This window comes from Melanostigma gelatinosum, assembly GCF_949748355.1.
Source record: "Melanostigma gelatinosum genome assembly, chromosome: 9".
NCBI classification, from domain to species: domain Eukaryota; kingdom Metazoa; phylum Chordata; class Actinopteri; order Perciformes; family Zoarcidae; genus Melanostigma; species Melanostigma gelatinosum.
In genome coordinates this window covers 9,281,976-9,305,395 of record NC_136642.1, presented here as the reverse complement: position 1 = coordinate 9,305,395, position 23,420 = coordinate 9,281,976, and the positions used below count along the sequence as shown (strand labels likewise).

General features: G+C 46.7%; 1 protein-coding gene across 1 annotated transcript in view; it reads left to right on the top strand.

The window, feature by feature from the left end:
• Positions 1-7,046: 7,046 nt before the first annotated feature.
• The window catches only part of pou2f2b (POU class 2 homeobox 2b), a gene marked incomplete at both ends in the record, with an annotated part of 36,722 nt that continues 20,348 nt past the window's right edge, over positions 7,047-23,420 (top strand). The window contains one exon of the mRNA XM_079276146.1: positions 7,047-7,146. Within this exon, the coding sequence (XP_079132272.1) occupies positions 7,047-7,146 (100 nt within the window). The remainder of the gene's footprint in view (positions 7,147-23,420) is intronic.

Here is a 23,420-nt window from a genome sequence, read left to right as displayed (position 1 = left end):
CTCTGCAACCCCCGGGGGCACATTTCTTTTCCCTGTTATTTCTCTCTCCATCTTCTCCTGTTTGTTTCTATCCCTGTAAAATGCTGGTTGCTTTGCTGAAATACTGCAGTGCTTTATCTGCCCTCTTTTTCCTCCCTTTAGTCCCCCTCCTATACTCTTTTTCCTCCCCTCTCTGTGATTCTCTCCCCTGAACGGGTTGGGTGTACACCCCCCCCCCCCCCACCTACCTCCTCTTTTAGTTGTTGTTGAAGATAGTGTGGGGGGGGGGGAGCGGACGGACGGACGGGTGAAGCGGAGAGGGGAGGCGGTGGTAGCAGCCGGGACCCAATGACGTGGGTGCGACATGTAACCGTGGCGCAGGAGAGGAAATCAATACATGAAAGGATGAGGAGCACTGGGGTGGATTACCGTCTGGGGCCCTGGCTACTGGAGGGATGGAGGGAGATGGAGGGGGTGTAGATGAGGCCTGGGGGGGGGGGGGTTAGAGAGTGTGTGTATGTGGAGGAGGGGTGTGGAGGGCGAGAGGCCAGATTGTCCAGTCCCCTCTCTCCTGCATCCCCTCCCCTGACCAAGCGCTGTTTGAATCTTGACCCCTCCCATCAAGCCTTCCGTGCTTCTAAACACTTTTCAGTGCCAGTAGGCTGCCATAGGTGAACCTTCGGCTCCACACTTACACACACACACACACACACACACACACACACACACACACACACACACACACATACAAGGTGGACTCTATAATGTTGAGTGAATACTGCTATGGCCACTGTGTGCTAACACTGCTGATAACCCGAAGCTATCTGTATGGGGAATAATCGGCTGATATTACCAGTGTGAATTAGAGAGCCCCAGAGAGATTGTGTGTGTATGTGTGTGTTCGTGTGTGGTTGTGCGGTGAGTTTGCCGGCCTGTAAGTCTTCAGCAGGGTGCGTCCGCAGCACTGCCACAAACCCAGATAATAAATATCTATAATAAATATCATTATTATTGGGCCAATCTCCCCCAATAACGGAGCCTCTGTGAAAGATGGCACGAGGGACTGAGCTGGATATTGGCAATATATCAGCATTGATTATTGAGAGTGCTGACAGAGAGAGGGAGGCAAAGTTAATAAAAACTAATAAAAAAAGACAAGGAATACAGAAATAACAAGGGCTTTAGCTGGATCAGCTGCTTGTACGGAAAAGGAAAGGCATGAAGGTGAAGGGATAAAGGAAGGAGATAGTGGTGTACAGTCATGGTTCGTGTTCCTCTGTATGTCTAGTTGCATTTTCTGTCTCAACACGTGTATCTGTGTGTGTGTGAGTCTGAATTTAAGTTTTATCACTCTTGGTGTCTGCATGTGTGACTTTTTTTGTGTGACTGCGAATTGGCATTGACATCTACACAGACACAGACACAGACACACACACACAGACACACAGACTCACTTTTCCCTCTGCTGCATGTGTCTTTTTTGGATTGATTGAATCCTGGTTGGATCTGAACACTGTGGTTGGGATCCAAACCCTGCACAACCTTGAATTGGACACTAACCACGATGCACAAACAATACTTATCCACTCACCCACACACACTCTCTCTCTCTCTCTCTCTCTCTCTCTCTCTCTCTCTCTCTCTCTCTCTCTCTCTCTCTCTCTCTCGCTCGCTCGCTCGCTCGCTCGCTCGCTCGCTCGCTCGCTCACACACGCACACACACACGCACACACACACACACACACACACACTGGCAAAGACACCCACAAACAAACATCATAAAAGGCCATGCATCATATCTATATTATCTTGACAAATCTATACATCATGTCAGAGCATGGCTTTATGTGAATATTGCATTTTGCTGTGTTATTGGTGTGTGTGTGTGTGTGTGTGTGTGTGTGTGTGTGTGTGTGTGTGTGTGTGTGTGTGTGTGTGTGTGTGTGTGTGTGTGTGTGTGTGTGTGTGTGTGTGTGTGTGTGTGTGTGTGTGTGTGTGTGTGTGCAGAGAGGATATGAGAAGAGCGCGTTGGCGCTCTGTGCTGCTGGGTTGAGACGGGACGGGGCGACAGTGAGAGAGGGTTGTCCATTCTAATGGGGCCTTGTTAGGCCGCTGACAGAGCCAGTAACGCAACTGTTGGCTGCTATTGATTCCCGACCGACGCCGTTATTGATGAGTGAGAATTTAATTCAACCAGCTCGTTTGTCAACATGACATCACCATTTAACTACGGCCATGACATGGATGCGAACACCCGCGGATGAGCTGGGTCACACACACATTAAAACACAGACACGCACACACACACACACACACACACACACACACAGAAAGGTTCACAAGAAAACATTTTTCACACACACATGCAGTCTGACAGATTTGCGCCGTTTCATGGAGGCAAAGGAATCATTTCTCAGTTAGAACCTGCTGCTTCTTTTGCATCGTTTACAATCAAAATTATTTTGTTCAGTATTCAAACACTGTGTTTTTAACCAGTCAAATAAATCATTCAAAATGAATTACAGGCAATTACCAGGAGTGCAATAAAGTATATGACTAATGCATGGTCCATGCTATGACTAATGTAGAGCCTAAGGATACTTCTGGCTCTTTCTGATTGGATAAATATTTCATGCCACATTCTGACCTACAGCACATGACATGGAAAACATGTTGTGTGAGGAATTGAACAAATTGCTTTCTATGAATAAATTTGTAACTAGTGTAGGACAGGGAAAAAAACAGTTAACCAAACCATCATTTGCAAATATTGTACTTCATAAGAAACATGCCAACATGACTTTTGATTTTAAATTGAAGCATTACATTAATATTGCATCTGCTCATCACTGTATAGCAATTGTCAGTATAAAATAAATATAAAGAATATTGAATAGTTTTTAATAATTGTGTCAGTTTGCAAACAATACAAAGAAAAGCAAAGAAATGCTGCAACATCTAAACTTTTTTGTTTAATAGTTACATTCCATATATTATTGATCGGGTGGAAGAATTGTAATAAAATACCTTTCATATATACCGTGTTTCCTTATGGACCACCGACGAAAAGGACATTTGCCATCATGAGCAAATTTGTACAGTTCATACTCTAACAGTAGTTTATCATTTTTGCAGAAGATAAATATTATAAATTGTGACATTCTGACAAATTTAAAAATGCAAATGATTTTTAGTAAAAGTAGTAAATTGCAAAAGCACAGCAGACACAATGTAATGCAATGCTGTATAAGTTCAACCGGAAATCATTTTACAATTGATAGAAAAACAGTATGATCATTCATACAAAGTGGCGCTCCTGTATACATGTTATATGTATTTATATTGTATTTCTGTGATGATATAAAGTATATATTTTACACCCAATATACAATAATCATCCATAATCACTGGAGTTAACTGGCAGTATCCAGCATCCAATCATACATCCATTTTCTATCTGAAAAATAGAGGTAAAGAGATAAAGAGAGAGACAATTTTGGAAGAGCATTTTTCAACCAGCTCTATATCTCTCTGTATGGATTGGGAGGCTTGATAGGGAGGGAGGTGGGCAATCAGGACTCTGTGGGCCCCCGATGAGAGCGGTCCAGCAGGGGTTATTGGCTGGAGCGGCCCCCCAGGGGAGCTCTCGCTCTCTCTCTCTCTCTCTCTCTTTGGGCCCATGGGTCTCTCTGTCCCCGGGGAGTAAAACTGTGGAGACCAAATCGCTGCAGGGTTCCTATAGGCACCAAGCATGAAACGCACACAGTCGTAGGCGCAGACAGACAGATGGACAGAATCAAAGATGAACGAGATAGAGGTCATCTCCAGGTATCTTTGTGTTCTGTGTTTGAATGTGTTTGAATGTGTTTGAATGTGTGTATTTTACAATGTTTCTACTTGTAGAGAGAGTGGTGGGGGGGGGGGGGGAAGCCAGTCAGAGGAATGAAAAGTGAGTTTTTTTCTCCCTTAAAAGTTTTTAGATCTTCCACCTGCTGCAGGTGGAGTCTGCGAGTTCATCTTAAATTCATGTGCAGGTGCTTCGTGGTGTCTTTTTACACGTGTGAATAGTTGATCGTTTTTCTGTTATGTTGTCTTTGCGGTCGTGTCAGAAGGAAGAAAAAGAAAGAGTTTGGTCTGAATAGTGCGTGGAGGACGAAGGGGTGGATGCTGTAGGTGTTAGTATCCCTCCTCCTCCTCCTCCTCACCTCCCCATCCTCCTCTACCCCTCCAACACCATCTTCCCCTCTTTCAATCTCACACACCCTCCCTCCATCCCTCTCTTCCACAGATGCGCACAACCACACTACATTCTACAAGAAATAATTGCTTTTGTCTGGAAGGAGTGTAGGGAGGAGGGAAAGGGGGCGCGCATGGCTCCCTCTGTGGCGAGAAGGGGGTCTTTGAAGGACAACTAGTCACTTCTCCCTTCCCTCCTTCTTTCTCCTCTCTCCTCTTCTTGCCTCACCTCCCTTCCCCTCATTCATTCTTATTTGCCTCGCCTTGCTCCTTTCTATCAGTTTTCCTCCTCTCCTTACCCCCTTTCCTTACTCTCCGTCTCTCTCCTCCATCTCCCTTCCTTCTCTCCCCTCTTCCTCTCTCCTCTGTCCTCCTCTTGCTCCATTCCCTTCCTCTCCCTCATTGGACCTGCGGATGTCATCTGTCATACGTGAAGCGGAGGGAGAAGGACAATAAAACCTGGTTGTCTCCTACAGAGGATGACACATTTTTCATAATTAAGAATATGCCAGTTTAGTGTGCAGCGCACATTTCTTGACAACGTGGCTGTCTGTTGATGACAGAGACCATGACAAGTGTGGTGATGATAGAAAGATTATTTATTTTACGTGCAATTTCCATGAAAACAGACCTAATCACCCGCAGCAATAAGTGAGCAGGTACAGGAACAGTCCTGTGGGATGGGGCTTTCAGGAGCAACAGCTCGCTCATTTCTATTGATTTGCCCGTATTGACTGCGATGTTTAAAGTATAGATTTTTCTATTTAAAAATCTATATCGACAATAATCTGGTGTGTAAGCGCCAGGCGTTGACTGGTGCTGGACTGTAATTGACAGCGTGTAACATGTCTGTGCCGGGGAGGGAGAGGGCAGGAGGAGAGGAGAGGCATGCTGGGGAGGCCGGCATGCGTGGCCGGGACGCAGGAGGGAGGAGAGGGAGGTGGTGATCACCTCAATCATGGAGGAGCTCATCCCCTGACACTCAGGCTCTCGCAAGTATTTTTTATTCTTGAAGTGTGTGCTTTTTAAATAAACAAAATAGTCCATGCATATATGGTGCATTTATCTCACTTAGTTTAAGGTGGTTAAAAATTCCCCAAAATGTATTTTCAGGCTGCAAACTAGATATTTTCCATGCTCGGAGCAGTAGAGGTCGTCCTTCTCTTCCTTTATCTGAATAATAATGATACATCGTCCGCTGAGGAGGGCTTATTAAAAGCAGCAGTGATGAGATAACTTAATTGTGCATGCTGGGTATCAGGGATTAGCGTTAAGCACATCTAGGTATCCATGGATTCTCTTATCTGGTCCTCATCCCTTCCAAAGCAGGCCGGTAGTAATGCACTGATCACCACTGGCATCATTATAGCCGGTATTATTAAAACGGGGGGGGGGGGGGGGGGGGGGAATCCAGAAATCAATACAGGATACCTTTTGCAGCGGTAGTGAAAACGAGGGAGATGGGGGTGGGTGGGAGGAGGGAGGGGATGGAGGGAGGTGCGGGGGTGGGGTGGTGATGTGTGAGTAGTAGCGGGTCCTCTCTCGCCTCAATGTTGCGGCCAGCAGATCGCTACAATCCTGGAGGGAGCCGGGTCGAATGAGCTATTGGGGTTCCCATATAATAACGGGGACAAACAGACAGACAAAAAAGACACACAGACGGACGGGCGGAGATAGGCAAGTGTTCCGATAAAACGCGAGACCATAGCTGGAATCGATACGCTGTCTTATTTCCGTTTTTGTTGTGTTTTGGTAGTTTTAATTATTTATTTATTCGCTTTATTTATTTATTTATTTATCGATTGATTGCGTTTTAATTACTGCCTTGTGACAGAGAGCGAGGGAGGAGGAGCGTCAGGGCCAAGCGCGCGCGTGGTGTTTGAGTGTGTGTGTGCGTGTGTGTGTGTGTGTGTGTGTGTGTCCGTGCAGCCTCTGCCCCCACTTGTTTATTTATTTGTTAATGAGAGCCTTTAATGAAGCTGTTTTAAATGTGCTCGCGACGCGATCCGCTGCTTTGCCCGAGCGGATGAATGTAGCCTTCATGCGAAGGAGAGAGGAGAAGGAGCGCGTGCAGATAGAGACCAAATACAATAGATCAAACCAAATACTACAGAAATCCAAATAATACTTTCTAACTCCGCTGGCCTTTTACACGGTCTTGTCCGTTTCTATGTGTCATCATTTATCGTGCTGTTTTAAATTGCAAAGCGAATACCAAAGCTCAGCCCGGTCGGGGATGCTACAGGAGGAGGCTAGCGACTGTTCTCATGCCTTTTTCACACCTACAGGAAACATTACTGGTGAGGAGTGAGAGGATCAAATAAGCTCGCGGGCCTCTATGTTTACTCAAGGAGAACGCTTTAGCTGTGCAGAGGTAACAGAGAGACGCAGGTGCATCAACGACAGGCAGGTGACACACAGCCTTTTATTATAAAGCCACAACAATAGGCCGGCAATTGTATCACAACTTTTTTCCCGTAGCCTGTAAGAAGTGAGGTCGGATCTCCCCTCTGTCCGTCTGTGTGTTAGTCTGGACTGTAAGATAACTGCTGCACTCAAGGGACCATCCTACATATATGTTCTATGCACATTTACACCAAAACGAATGCCGGCCACCAGTCGACATCCACAAATGTAAATAAAAAAGGCGCAGCTGGGCTACATGCATACACACCCAACGGCGAATGTTGTGAGTTCTCCATACCAAATATTTTCCCAAAGCCGTCTAGCAGAGAAACGGACGAAGACACGGAAGCTTCACGAGAGGACAGAGCTCATTACAGCACTTCTGTAAGATTATTTGCATCAAAACAAGAAGCCGGAGGAAGACCATGTTTGTTCCCTTGCCGGTGCCGTTCGTGTTTCAGAGAACTGCCCCTGACCTCAACGCCTGGCGTCTCAAGTCCCCTCTGGCTCTCCGCTCCAACTCCGGTAAGACATTTTTACTCTTCTCCCTGCTATACACATCCTCCATGTCGGCCAGACTCCGCCGCGCAGACGCGCCCCGCCTTGTTCGGTGCCGATGCACTTGCAGCGGGGAGACCAGCCCGCGCGCACACCCACTTACACGGGCGCGCACACGCTCCTCCGGCTCCGTTTGAAGGCTTAAACAGAGTCCTTTACACCTGCAGGGTGGTTGTTCAGATCAAAGAAGCATTCAGATCAAAGAAGCATTCCCGAGCGACGTGGAATGTCCGTGCGGATTGATAATGAATTGCGTAAAATGTCCGTTTTTTGCTGTCCATTCTGTGGAGCGATGCGCCACTGTTCCTCCCGTGTGTTGCTTAATTTCCACGCCGACTATGCCCCTTTCTCGGAGTGTATTTCTCTCATGTCTCCGTCCCCATCCTTTCCCTCGCCTCCACTGCCTGCGCCTGAGCCTGAACCTCCGTCTCTCCCCAACTAGACTCTCGGCAGGCAGGGAATATTCATGCCAACTTATCGATCCTGCGGAGATCGATTCCTGGGCCGGTGGAAGCAGGGAGAGGGGGAGAGAGTAGGTGCACGGAGGAGTACGGACGTACGAGAGGAGAGATACAAAACACTGTTATTCATTCGTTTTATTCCATACTGTTTTGACATTGTGTTTTATTCAGGGGGATAATATATGTGTGACTTGGCTCTGAGCTTGCCGGACATCTCTGATTCCCCGCGGTGACTGCTTTTGCTCTGACTTGTGTTTGCTGGGTAAGGGACAAGGCTCGCATCTTTGTAAACACCACTGGAAATAGACTTCTTTAGTGACTACATCTCTCTGTCCTATCGCTGCTCGGCTGCTGCACGGTTGAAAGCAAAGGGAGTGTGGAGTCAGGGAGGGGGAGGGTGCCGGCTGGGGCCGCCGTCTGCGTTTCATCTGCGCTGAAGCGGAATAAAAGGACGCATGGTGGGAGCAGCCAGGCTGGCTTCAGTGTGTCACTGGCTGTCGTTGTGAGAGAGCTCTAGCTCAGTCCAGCTTCGACTGTTTTTCAGACATGCAACAGCTGCTCGGCCCTTTTACCCCTACTACCTCTTTGGAGAGGCGAGGATGTGCTGGCTCTAGTGTATTCCTGCGCACTCTGAAGGACTGCAGAGCAGGCCTACAGGAGGAAAATTCATTCAACAATGCATATACATACAGTAACTTGCGTATCAGTGCGTAAATGTGGCTGGTGTGCACCTTATCCGATGGACAGGCTCTTAAAGGGCCAGGCATCCCCCCCCCCCCCCCCCCCCCCTGCTCAGCTCCCCCTCTCATTTCCAGATCAGTTCAACCCCATATGATTTCAGAGATGCCAGGCTTCACCCTTACTCCACATACTCAGTCAGCAGTGCACAACATGTGACAATGAAGGGATAGGTGATAGAAGGGGAGAGGAAAAGAGCAAAGAGGGATGAGCGGGACCTGTAACCTACCGTATCTCCAGAGATATACACACAGAAATGAGGGGAGAGGGGTTGGAGGGAGGACGAGGGGAAGGAGCGGGGACTGGGGGGGAGGAGGAGTTTCCGCGCTTTCGCACGTTGAAAAATGGCGAATGTCAGAATGAGATAAAAAACAAATGTGGAAAGAGAGAGGGAGAACTGGGTGAGAGTAAGAGTAGATGACAGAGTGAAAAACGAGGAGGGAGAGGAAAAACCAGTTTGAGCTTGAGAGGTGAGAGTAAACCACAGATGAGCCATTATGTTGCAGTGTCCCGGGCCAGGGCCTGCATCTGAATCAGCAGGCAAACTGATGGGATGTGTGCCGCTGGATTCCTCAGCTGGTCGGATAATAGTGATTCACAATGCTATGCTGATTTTATTCCATTCTGATAACACAGTACAAGGTGCTGTCCTTTTCACACTCAGAGGGTTTGTCGCTAAAAAGGGTGCACGGCCAGTTCAACAACTAAGGACTGAAACAGGACTGAAACAGAACTGAAACAGGACTGAAACAGAACTGTGCGGTTGTTTCTTCTAGAAGTATGCATTGCAAACACACCTGTGTCTTTAGTGATCTAATCTGATAGCTCACACAGGACATGTTAATCCCTCCACACACACACACACACACACACACACACACACACACACACACACACACACACACACACACACACACACACACACACACTGGTTTTTGGTTTTAGAGCTCTTGATTCAAGCCCTCAGTGAACTTGTTTCTTTGACTGGTAGCAGCCCCTTGACTCCTTTTGACTTGAAGCTTTGTACGGGGTCAGAGGTCACAGCAGGAAGGTTTGATTTAGCCCCACCTGATCCTTCTCTGCCCCCTGTGTTTTCCTTCTCTTTCATGTTACAACAGGCCTCAAGCATTCACGCACAACCCCTGTGGGGGCTCACGCACACACAGACACATCGTCATGAAACAGGCGAACCATCATAGAGCATAAAGTGAGGATGTTACACCGTTTTCCACCTGGATGGCGAGCCGCTCTCACTGATCCAGGTTTTGTTCTATTTTTAATGGCATTGTGTCTGTGAAGGTGCAGGTCAGGGCCACTGCTGTGGTGAACTCTGTGTGTGTACGTGTAGTAAAGTGGTTTGTGAAGCCATCAGCATTAACTGGTGTATGAAACAGCGCAGGGCTTGATATGATATGATATGATGGGGCATCAAGGTGACTGCTTTTTTTCCCCCCCTCTCTCGCACACTTACACAAACACCTAGATTCAGTTCATCTCAGCTATGCACCTTCTGTCACACACCATTAACCACCATCTCCTACAACATACCGTCTAGCTCTCTCTCTCTCACACCCCATCAGATTTTAGACTCGCTTCATTTCTGTCTGACAGAGGAACATTAAGCGTACAGTTATTGATATTTGTATTCCTCATAACGTTCCTGATCGTCTAGGGATCTGATGTTTTTATTTCACACAGCGTGTTACAATGCAATGTTCAGTCTTAATCCATTAATCACGACATCTCCAGTTCTGTGTCTGTGCTTTCCCGGCTACTTTCGAGACATTTCTACATGTTTGTGGGGGTCTGGCACACGTCTGCGATGGTTGACGTGGGGCCGTGCATGTGCGAGCCCATTTGCTCTGTGTCCGTCTGAGAAAGAGAGAGTGCGCATGTGTGTGGGCACAAGCACGAGCACACGTGCAAACTAGTGTGTGTAGGTATAGATCGGTCGGTGGAGGGGAGCGTGCAAGTCGCAGTGTTAACATGATTGCAAATGACAAAATGTCAACCTGGGTTTGTTAGCAACATAATGGGGAATCAATAGACACGAGAAAGATGTCAATACTACATGCTTTATTGCATTAAGCTACCTCTCTCCTTCTCTGTGGCCCTCTCTCTCCTCTTCTTCTCCCGTTCCCTCCCACTCCCCCCCTGCTCTCCGTCACAATACGATTCTCTCTCCCTCCTCTCGTCTCCCCGTGGTAGTAGAATTAGATTGCAGTATATGAGCCAGCCACGGGCTCCTAAATGCAGCAGGCTGATGGCACAATGCTTCTGGAGCTAATGGGCTATCGGTTCGTCTATTTACCTCCATTAGGCTCACGTAGATGTCCCAGACGCAGTTTGACAACATGTCAGGGCCAAAGCAGCTGCAGCAATGACAGCTTATGTTTAGCTGTTGCATTAATGCAATGCGACTAACAGCATTTGAAATTAATTTCAATCCTATTAACTGGTTACCTTTTCTGTGGATTTGCACAGGTGTGCATATGCACCAGTAGGTTGTATTCATATACAGTGTGTGTGTATGTGTGGGTTGGTTGAGACGAAGTATTAATGCTGATGAGGTCCCAAAGCTCATTAGCAACAGTGAGTGGTATTGAGTTTCTCCCGGGAAACGCGGACCCGGACACACACACACACACACATATACACAGTGCATCCTCACCAGCCATTAGCGTATTAATAACCATTACCACACACACACACACACACACACATATAAACACGCAAACGCACTCTCACCAATCTGTGACCTTTACACATATGCTTTTAAATATGCATTCTTCGACACACACACTCGGCGCATACACACCAGGACACAGCCATAAAATCATGCAAACGTATTCATCTAAAGAGCTTGATGAGCAGCATTTACTGGCCATCCATTGTTCTTGAATGTGTCCGCTACACACTATATCATTTGATTCACACACACGCTCCCACACACACACACACTCAGAGGAATAATTGTGTGCACTTGGTCACTGTGTCCAGTGAAATACAGCCCAGCATTAGTCCTAATCAGAGGCCGGGTGAGCAGGCCACTTAATCAGACCTATCACCTGGAGAACACACACACAGAGGGATAGATGGTGTGTGGGCGTGCAATTAATCAACACATCAGCAGGAATAAACACATACAAACCACCTGACTCCATTCTCGGTATTGATTTATCCCTCTTTCTGTGTTTCTCGTTGCCTCTCCCTCTCTCTCTTTCAACAGCATACGGATGACGTATGTACGGAGATTTCAAGCATTCTTGACCTCTACACGGGGGACGCAGTGAGTGTGTGTGTGTGTGTGTGTGGACGATCGGTCAGCGGTGGCCTGGCTGTGATCAGGGTTGGAGTGGGCTTCGCCACATGCCGCCAATCACCCACGTCAGACTCGGCAGTCAAAACAAGCCTTTGAGCTCCCGCTGACCGTATTGAACTCTTGATTATCTGATTTCACAACCAAGGTTGACTGATTTATTCAAACGCCAGTGCAAAGGCTCAGAGAGAGCGAGGCTTTATGCGTTTCTTTGTAACAGAGCATGCAACGGTTCGGACGGTCTATTTGCTGAGATGACTGTGTTCTCGTAAACACACCAACAATGAGTTTTCGCCCGCCGCTGTCTTTTTTTGTTGTTGATTGCCGCAGGCTGTAACCTTTGCCACCCCGCTCATGTGTCGGTACATTTAGATAATAAAAAAGACCAATAAAATCCAAGGGTTTGATTGGGTGTCTCCCCTTAGCCCAGCAGAGCGAACGACTAAATCAGAGGTCCTTCTCTCCATTTCATTCAGCTGATAAGATTTATGGTAATGAAGGGGTCCTATTAACCTTCGGGGTTCCACTGCTGTCCTTCAGAGTAAGGGTGGACCAGAGTGCTTACCGGTCGGGTTTTGAGGCGGAGGCAGCGAACATGTCTGCGATAAGCAATGTCACATCGTAGCGAATGCTCCCTCTGGAGTGCACACGCGCTCCGCTCACACACACACACACATGCACAACGGAGACTCTCCAAAAGGAGCGCTTTGAGAGACATGAATGCATGTTTAATCTTCCTCCTCTGTTCTCTGGGCTGCATTTTTCCCTTTTCGTGAACCCCTCTATCCTTCCCCCCTCGCTGGCCTTCTCTCGGCAGTAGCGTTCTGTTCTGAAATGTATCTGTTGTACTCCACCACCTCTTCTCCCTCTCATTCCCTTGTGCAGTCTCTCTTACTTTGCCTTTCTTTTACAAGTGCACGGCCTCGCTCCTTTTCTCGTTGCATGTGAAAACAAGTGCCCCGGGGGCATTTAAACATTCTCCAGAGTTAACAAAAGCATTCTTGCGATTGATTCTAAACTTTCAACAAAAAAAAACATTAACCAATAGATTTTGGGACTTTTTTGTTTTTCATTAAAAATTAACATTTTAGATTTTGATACACCTCCAATGTGTTTCTATCTACTCCCTTTCTTCCTGCGTCTATCCATACCATTACCAACAATAATCACTGGGCGTCTATAAATATTAGAGGGCAGAAGGAAATGGGGGGGGGGGGGGGTAAACCCCTCCTTCTCCTGTACAAGGGCTGCACCCCTCTGTCCCTTTGTCTGCTTGTAAAGGGGACGAAAGAGGAGGCGCACACTGCCGGAGGAGTGACTAAGTGACCTCTCTCTCCCGTTTCTTTTGACGCTCCCATGTTCTGTCCATTTTGTCCTGCACATCCCTCTCCCTCCCTCCTCTTTCATCCTCTTTCGTTCCCCCTTTTTTCAGCCTGGTTAAGTCGCCATGGCTGTTGGCCTCATACGTCCTCCCCCCCCCCCCCCCCCCCTCTCTCTACCCACATCTCCGACAGCAGCAGCCCGGTTGCCAAAGTGTCTGTAGGACACATTAAGGCCCATAAAAGCCTAGTCTGCGGTCGCACTCTTAACCACCAGTCAGAGGTAGTGTACAAAAGTGACTTTAAATGAGGCTGTGATTACCCTGGAACATGGAGAGATACTGAAGTGGCCAAGAGAGTGTGAGACAAGGCCGAAGCGTCGGGAAGAGGAGAAGAAAGCTGCTCTTGGACATTTCTCGACTCTCTTAAGGAAAATTGAACAGAAACGAATATTTGTTTCTCCCACAGCTAGGAGCTAAACAGGCAACCCGAGTGGAACAAGCGATGAAAAGTTGTAACCCAAATTTCCTGCCGCCCACCCCCATCATCGCAAAACTCCCCTCGCCTTGCCCCTCCCCTCGCCTTGCCCCTTTTCCTAATTGGCCACATGCTGCCTTGAGTGACAAGTGTAATCATCAGTCAAATTATGATGGGGGAGAGAGGTGGAGGCTAGGGGAGGTGGAGGAGGAAGAGAGGAACAGCAGAAGGTGGTGGTGGTGGGTTGGGTTGGGGGGGGGTTGAAAGGAAGTGCTTTGATCAGAGGTAGAGAGGGGGTGAGCGGGCAAACAGACAGAGCTACATGGAAACCTGCTGTCCACACACCTGCTGCTTCATAGATGGGCGAACATTAGCACCCCCAGACCTCAGTGTATAACATCACAGAAGAGCTTTGCAACAGCCCTCTGTAACCACAGTTAATTGGAAAAATGTGTATTGATTGGCGTTACAGTGAAAACTTTGTTTTGAACTTGGACTCTTTCTCTGCTTTCTCATTTCAACCTGAATAGCAGCAAACCTGCTCTGCTGTCGTTACAATTGCAACACAGACTAGAACAATGAAACCCCAGGGTGTGGTAGCAGCGCGCTCTTTGATTCTCACTTGGACGCACCAGGCCAGGCCCGCCTTATATATTTGGATGTACTTTGTTCGCGAGAGCAGATGTTGCTCTCCCGCCAGCCAATGAGGTTTACAGTAATTAGGAGTGCTGATGAAGCGCTTTGATTCTCCGGCGCTCTCATTAGCGGCTAGCTTGCTAGCGCTGCAGCAGGCGCTCCAGTCACATCCTATTAGGCGGCTCAATGTACACTCTGAATTAGGAGCGGGAGATTAAGTGGAGATGAAAACTGTCTGCGTACGCACGCACACACACACACACACACACACACACACACACACACACACACACACACACACACACACACACACACACACACACACACATACACACACACATAAATTCAGACTGTTAAAAAAAAAAAAAAAAGACCAGCAAAGTTCACATACACTCACTGTTATAATGAGGTTAATAGAAGAAAAGTCCTCCCTTGGAACCAAAAATTCAAGAAGGTACTAATTAGAGGCGGTGTTGCACTGAACATGATGCATACCTCAAACGTATGCATGTGTCAAGTGCAAGTTTTCACAAATGAAGGGTGCTCGTCAGAGAAAAGAACAAATGCAACAGGGAGAGGAACAGATTTTTAAGACATAAAACAAGTTTCTTTAAGTGTGTATGCATGCACCCTCCGGTGTCTAATCCAGGTGGTGGAATAGTTCCCTGTGTTTCGTACAATTTGAGGGAAACAAAAAGACAACCTCGAAAATACATCCCTTTTTTCCCCCTTCTATTCTTCTCCCCGCTAGTCGTCAATACTCTCTACATGCTCCTCTCCCGCTCTCTCGTCGTCTTTTGTGTGATGGAGTGATTGTTGAGGACGTGGCTCCTGTGTTTAACGCTGGTTGATGAAGTCTGCCTTTGTCTGTCTGCGCTAACCTGTCGCAACCGGGACACGCTTATAGCAAAATCAATACACAGAGTAGAAGAGGGAGAGAGAGAGGCCTGGCAAGGGAGGTAGAGAAAAGAAAAGAGAGGGAGGGGTGTTCAACGGTAGATGAAGGCAACGAGACAGAGCGAGGATAGAACGGGAAGTCATTGGAAGGAAAAAGGAGTACGGAATTTGAATACTTAACTCCAACGCTGCAGAAATGTAGTGACATTGAATGGCTTGGGTCGCTCATAGTGCCTGTGTGTGTGTTTGTGTGTTTAAATGAGTGCATTTATATGTGTGTGTTTGTTTTGCCTGCATGTGGTTTTGACCGAGGAGCGGTCGTATGTCTTGAGGCGCCTGAGCATGTGATTGTTTAAGTGCTCGTACGCCCGCAGAATGGGACGGACCCTATCTGTGCGAGGGCTTCGTTCGCTTCCACTCCCCAGAGTCGAAGTCGGTGTGAAGAGGAGAGGGGATCGACAGAGGGACGAGGAGAAGAACAGAGGAGGAGAGAAGGGATGGGGAGAAGGAGAGGTGTATGGGGTGAGGAGGAGGAGGAGGAGGAGAGGGGGGAGCAGTTGTGTGAGAGAGGCACAGCTGGGAAATGAGAAATGCAACCCCCCTCCCCGTATACCACCACCTTACACTCACACATACAGCGCGCACACACATATATGATCCCCATCTCTTTATCCTCCCCTCAGGAAAGAAGGGGCTGAGGTGGAGGGGGTGAAGGGAAGGGAGAGGCGTGGGGGGGGGGTAGGAAGAGATGGAGAAGGGGACAGATAGGGGCATTAAAATTCATGGCCTTTTTTTTTTTTTTTTTTCCTGCTGAAAATCAATAGTGTTTACTATGAATGAGTGGAACAGTGGACAACAGTGGTGCCGGGGGGACAGAGAGAGACAGAGAGGAGGAGGACGAAGGGAGAGAGAGGGAGAGGTAAAGGGGAGGGGGGGGGGGTGAGTTTATTCCGTTAGGCAGAAGCACCAGAGGCCAAGGTTAAAGACCAGCAGGGTTAGAGAGACACAGAGATAGAAGCACCAAGTAAATTCAGTTGTCTTCTAAAACAGACATACTACCCTATAAATGCATATTTACTGCTACATCATAAGAATGTAATGTAAGGTAAGACATTGCGCAGCTGTAACGCTCCCTGCTGTAATATAAACTGTTCCACCGTCTTTACTTTTCTAACTTTCCATTCCTCATTCCTCGCTTCGACTTCCTCTACCTTTCAAAAACTGTGTGTGTGTGTTAATTGGCAGCCAGCAAACACCACTGACATGGTCTTTCACAAACAAACAGACCCACACACATGCACACACACAAGCCCGTCACATACACACAAACACACACAAACTCCGGACCAGTTCACACTGAGTTGTTCTGCAACCCTGACCCTGTTTCCTGAAAGCCTAGAAGTTCAGGATGGCTTCCCAGTGTTCTGATGAAGCACTGCCTGTGTGTCTCACACCACTTGATCAAAGAAGAAACACAGTGTTTGAATCTGTTTTTACTGGATGCGGCTGCTACATGTTCCACATCAATCAAAGCTTTTAAAAACATTTATGTTGTTCTTGTGTCTGCAAAATTCAGTCAGTAAATAGAGAACAGATTTAAGGGTGCCAAACAATACTTTAAATTCCCAGCAAAGTTTTTTTTTTTTCTCCAAAGAGACCAAATTGCCATTTATTTTCTTTTTTCTGTATTTCTGTCTTTTCTGCATGTATGGTATCAGATTCTCACCATGGAGTCTGCGTCTTCAGGTTGCTGTGGTGGACTGCGTACGTGTGTGTGTGTGTGTGTGTGTGTGTGTGTGTGTGTGCGGCAGCATGTAGGTGTGCATGGCTATGTCGTGCATGTAAGCCCCCGTCATTGTGCACACACTGGTGTGTCCCTGCATTGTTGTGCACGTAGAAGCCTCTGTGTGTGCGAGAGAGAGAGAGCTGTACAAGGGGTGTTATATATTCAGGCAGCTCATGCATTATGGAGAGTGCAGGTTAGAGCGTCTAAATGTGAACTTCTGGTATGAGGAGGGTTCAGGGCCAATCTCACCGAAGCCTTTGGTATTAGCATAGCATCTCAATTTCAAATCGGCCTGTCAAAAGCCAGCAGCATGTTTTATTCAGCAGTAGATATTGATCACTGGTATTATGCATACATACCAGATCTATATTACACACCAAATCGGAGCCTTTGATATGTATATGATACTGCTTTGCGAATATGCTGCATATGGGAGCTGACTTGTTTATGAGTCAAAGGAGAGGACCGAGGCAGACAAAGTGCATCCGTTGAGCTCATGAGAGTGTGGACACGGCATCGTCTGCGGGGATGTGGAGAGTTTGCCGAGGTCAGAATGGCACAAAGGTTCTTTCCTGTGGGCTCGGGCTTGTGTGTTCATTACTCCGACGCCTCAAAAGACCAAAGTGGATGTTGTGCGCTAACTACAATTTCTCAATCCACTTCCTGAGCTTCTAGCTTGGTTGAAATGACCTCCAAGCACCCATATACATTAACAGCCAACAGTTCACTGTACCAGCGTCTCTTTGTCCATCAACATGTTTTTCCATCAATAGTTCTCCATGTGTTAAACCGGAGACCAGAGGCCATCTCTGCCTCTCTATCATGTGCCGGGTCTGATCATCACGCTGTATTGGTGCTGCACTAAATCTCCCCCCTCTAAATGACTGGAGTGGATGAAAGGTCACAGTACATGGGGGAGGAGGACAATGCAGGCTTTAGTTGTGATGGAGCTTGTTTTTCACCCTATATGAGCAGAGGTGGCCCATTTGCTGAATGGGACATTAGGAAGGTTTGTGAGGGAATTAACTTTTTTTTGTTCCCTGCCCACATGACTTTGCTCTTACTGAGGTAGAATTCAGTGTTACATTAGATTTTTGTCTTTTTCCGCTTGTTTTTTCCCCCAACCATCTTGTACACCCCCCCCCCCCTCTCTCTCTATCTCTCTCTCTCTCTTTCTCTCTCACTCACTCAGTACTCTGTTCCCTTAGCGACCGTTTCCAAGGTGCCCATTCCCAAGGGCTGGAGGAGGGCTCCAGTGATGTCATGCATGCATAACTCCACACCTGTAATTCATGTCCTGTTCTCCCTTCCTCTCTGTCTTTGTCACTTTTTTCTTTCCTTATTTTCTGTTATTTTTCTTCTTCATTTTTTTCTACACAACTATTTTTTCCTGTCTCTTTGACCTCCCCCCCCCCCCATCTCAGATGCTTTCGTACACTGTCCCCCTCTCTTTTTGTCCCTTCCTCCGTGGCTTTATTTCACATCCTAAATGGCTTTTTCCACCTTGTTCCCGCTCAAATAAAATTCACTTTTGATTTAGGAATCACTTCGGTTTGTTCCAGATTTTGATTTGAACTTGTAGCACTGCCTTTTATTTTAACAGTGACGCTCATCTTTTCACTTGCTGTTAAAAGACAGACAGTTGTGCTGCCCTCTTTCCACCGTGTACATGACTCTCTACATCTGCTCCATGTTTAAAAGGTCATTTGTCAAACCTGACATTTTCTGCCCTTACGAAAGGTTTCCTCAATATCCTGCCCGGCTCCCCCATTCAGAGTTTATGTTTTTTCATCTATTTGTTTGCTTTTGTATAAACCTTTTCTGACAATATATTCCTCTTCAGTGTCAGTAAATATGAAGAGATAGGAGGCTGAATTCTATCATCTTGTAATGTTCAATAAATTAAGGCATGACTGATGCAGTCCCGTGTGTGTGTGTGTGTGTGTGTGTGTGTGTGTGTGTGTGTGTGTGTGTGTGTGTGTGTGTGTGTGTGTGTGTGTGTGTGTGTGTGTGTGTGTGTGTGTGTGTGTGTGTGTGTGTGTGTGTGTGTGTGTGTGTGTGTGTGTGTGTGTGTGTGTTGTATGGGTAATGGGGCCAAGGATTCCATGAACTGCAACCGGAAGTGTAGTGAGTGTACTTGCCCATGCACACGCTCAATGGGGTCTGATTAGGGATTAACGTGTGTGTGTGTGTGTGTGTGTGTGTGCATGCATGCCAGCAGGATGTTTTTACTCAGCACAGGTTGTCACTTTCCTGTTTCCCTCCATGTACCTTTTGTTCCACCCCTATTCCACCATTTTGGTTTTTGTTCCGGACAAAAAGAGGCCCCACATCAAGGCCCCCCTACCTGAGCACCGCCTCCCTACTGATGTTTACCAAAGCTCCCCCTCCGACACACACTCTCCCCCCACCTCTCATCCCAAAGCCGTTCTCTCTTCACCTCTCTCTCTCTCTCTCTCTCTCTCTCTCTCTCTCTCTCTCTCTCTCTCTCTCTCTCTCTCTCTCTCTCTCTCTCTCTCTCTCTCTCTCTCTCTCTCAAATTCAATATTCAAATGTACAAGTTCAATAAATCCAGAAAAAAAACAAATGGTGTGAACATGAGTACACAAAAACACAGGACCAGTAAACAAAAATAGTTTTTAATAAATATATATATACAACACACACATATATATACAAACATATATATGTAACAATAGGAGCACAGAATTTTCATGCGTTTCTTCGCTGACTTTCGTTCAGTTTGATGCATCGTTGGTATTGTCAGGTTCTGTTTCCCAAGAACAGAAAGAAAATATTGACATTTTTTGGGTCTGATCGCTTGGTATTTTGGAAACCGTTGAAGTTGTATTTTGGTAAAGAACTTGGTCCTTATGTCTGCATACAGGCTGCTGCAGGTTGCAGGAAGAGCAGGAAGATCTACTAATGGCCACACTCTGTATTGGAGATCACATGACACAAACTGGAACCAAAAAGACTTTTGCTCATTCACCATTGGATACATACAGAATACATACTTAGTCAATATTTGCATGCCATTCATGTCTGCTGGGAGCTGGTAAAGGACTCCTATGCACAAGCCTCTGTGGGGCCTGAAAAACCTTTCCAGCGTCCGTGCCCACAGCAACTTACATCCAGTTCTCTTAAGGTTCGCATACAAGGTCTCTACCTTTTGTTGCTGGCAGAACCAACACAGTCAGTTTCCTCTGGTTTGCCGGGTTTGTCTGTGTCAACCAGTTTCAATGGTCAGACTGCTCACTGAGGGGGAAAATCCACAAAAGGATCATGCCGTTTCCGCTGCGCTTAACCTGAACAAATGAGACAAAAAGAAACCGTGTAACTCTCAAAACACCTGTGAAGGATAAAATAGCTTCTTGGTGCTCGTGTGCAATTTGCATGTATTTAAATGAGGTAACATGCATACATTTGGCTCAAAATTGGCCTCTTGAAATTTGAGCTTTATTGCAAAAACAAAGTCCAATTCACAGAAATCACCACTAAAATCCACATGCAGTTACAGTAAAATGAATGATGTCTTGGTTGGTGGTGTCGCCCATACTTTCCAGTGATCGTGGCAGCATTGAATGATATTTTTTCTTTTTTCCTCAAAAACAAAAAAACATGGGCACTCAGCTGCAAAACTTGATGGGCTTGTTTGCGCTGTAATATCATTGGCGCAATGTCTTTTGTGAATCGGACCTTAGATGCGGCAAATAGCCGTTTCAAGTGATGTGTAATTCATGCTGCTGTCCGCGGCCGCAGTCCATTCTTTGTGAATTCGCCCATCAGCGTGTGTTTAGTTGATGTCTTTTTCAGTCGCCCTCCCTCTCTCTCTTTCTGTGCTGTGGTGATGGGAGGGCTCTGGTGGGCTTGTTGAATGAACTTTGTGGTCGTGCTGACAAATCAATGATAAAGAGTAATGACATCAACAATGTCATGTATCTCCTTGTGCTTTCATTGACTCTCCCCGTCTCCCCCCCAACTCCCCTCCTATTATGCCACCTTGGGTCTTTGACTTCGCTTTGCACCATAAACTATGTTTCTGTCTCTTAATGTTTGGCATTATATGTATCTTTTATCTCTGTGGTTTGTTTCTCTCTCTATTGGTCTGTTTATCGGCTAACTCCCTCTCTCTCTCTCCCTCCCTCTCTCTCTCCCTCCCTCTCTCTCTCTATTGATCCAGTCATAGTTTCCTCAGTCTTCACAGTACTGGGCCGCTCTAATCAATACAGATAATTGTCTGCTCTCTCTCGATGCCAAACATAGTCTCCCCTTCTCCCCTCTCCCTCCCTCTCTCGCTTTTTATCAATGAACCCCGGTCTTCCCTCACCCCTCCTCACCCACCCCGCCCTCCTCCACCTCCAGACGGGGATTCCAACCTCCCCTAATCACGAGAGATAACCTGCTTTCTTTACCGATTTTCTCCCACCCGCCCTCCCCCACACACATCCCCGCCTCGCCCGCTGCCTCCCTTTCCTCCCCCGTTCATCGATTACCGTGAGAGCCGGGGCCCGGCCCGCCCGCCCTACAGATGTAAACACACACAGTGCTCAGGTTGTGGTTTAGTTGCCATTCGACCGCTCCCTGTGTGTGGGCCTGTTGGTTAATCGGTGGGATCCAGCGGTTTTTACCGGGTTACGGCGGCTTGATGACTCGGATCCATGATTGTCAGGAGGGATGCCGTAATACATTCACCATCTAGCCTGTGACCTGTCATCTCCAAAATATGATCTCTCATTTGTGACGTCAAAAGCAGACATCCTTGACGAGTAGAAAGCTCCAATCTGTATTTGAATTCATTTGTTTCCTGATCAGAGTGATAAGGTGAATTAGAGCCTTTAGTCAAGCAGGACAAGTCACATCAAGTCCATTTTATTTATATTGCCTAAAATCAGAAATTAGTCTCAGAGAGCTTTAAAATCGACACCCTTATATCCTTAGACCCTTGATTCGGATAAAGAAAACCTCCACTCAGCAATCCTTTAAAGCTGGGGTAGGCAGTTTTCTGGAAAAGGCAAAGAAAATGCCAGAATTTGGAAATACAACCCTCCTCCTGCCGCTGTCCACTCACTTTCCTAAGCATCTCCCATCAGCCGAGCGCGGACATATGCCCGTGCTTCATGCAGTAACCTGTACGAGTACTTGCCATTTATTTCAAACGTTATCCCAATAGTGACTGTGATCTTGATGCTGAGAGTGGCAAATAATATTGAGATTTACCATCTTGTTTTCTTTACAAAGGTGTGTTCCCATAAAGCCCTTTGAGATGACATACCAGGATCAGAGGCTTCGGTTAGCAGAAGGTTAAACGATCAGCGGCATTTTCTCTCCGTCTCTGATACGCTTTGCCGATATTGACATGTGTTTTGTTGCGTTTATTGTCAGACTGCTGTTAAGACTCTTTTTGATAAGTAAGTCTTCCTTTTTGTTTGGATACTTTGCAGTTGTTGCCAATTCTGGAATAGCAACTTTTTCTGCAGGATTTTCCACCATTGAATTGGGCTTTGTGTGCATCTGCATTTGTAGAACACCCAATAGTCTCCTGTCATGAGAGGAGGTGCAGAAGTCTAGCTTTCTCTCAGTCCACTTGAATTACAATATGCTGAAAAGGTTATCATAGAATTTGCGCTCAATGATGTCCCAAAAAAACCGACCTGCCTCGGCTTTTGTAGAAAAAAGGGAGAAACCTCAGGAAGAGCAACAGAAGACGGATCCCTCTTCCAGCACGGACAGAGGTGCAAAAAGTGTTAGCATAATAACACGCAATAAGAATTACACTGTGGAGAAACAGAATGATGATGTTAAGTCAATATTAAGTGTAAGAAGTTAAAGAGCTTCAAGAAAAAGAGTGAAGACTGGAGTGAACAAACAGTTGGACCCAGTGCAGCGTTCATATTCTGTTTCTACATATGAAATATGCGTGTTTAATAATGCATCAACCCATCCAGCCAACAAGACAGGTTACAGGCCTGCAGGTTATTGTGCTGTGTGTGCAAGTGCGTGTGCACAAATGTGTGCGTGTAGGTGCGTGCATGCTTGCGCACGTGCATGTGTGTGTGTGTGTGTGTGTAGGTATTCTTATTCTGTACTTTATCACTGAACTCAATCTGGTGCTGCACGTAAGCCATACAAGCACAAACAGTATATGTATCCAATGTTAAAACAAATATCTCATATCCACTCACATCTGCTGCTACTGATAGCTGCGGCACTGCCGTGCTTCTGTTTGGTCTTTACCACAAGAGGAGTAAGTGAGATGGAGTTTGGAAAGGAAATAATCCGTTTCAATCACGATGTAGGTCAAAAATAAAACGAGTTGCCAGGAAAACAGAAGATAGCGAGAGCATTTGTATTTGAACAGTAAGTGTGCATTGGAGTTTTATGAATATGTTTGTGCATCGGTGAGTTATCTGTACGATTGAATGTGTGTGTTTGTTTAGCAGGCCCGCACGTGCGCGTGCATGTGCACATCTGAGACAAATGGAGAGAGTCTGGAGGCTAGGCTCAGGTTTACGCGTGTGTGATCAGACTAAGCAGGGCTTAAAAGGGCCAGCAGCGTGATGGAGAGGAGAAAAGGAGGGAGGTGAAGCGGTGGGGTTATATTGTCC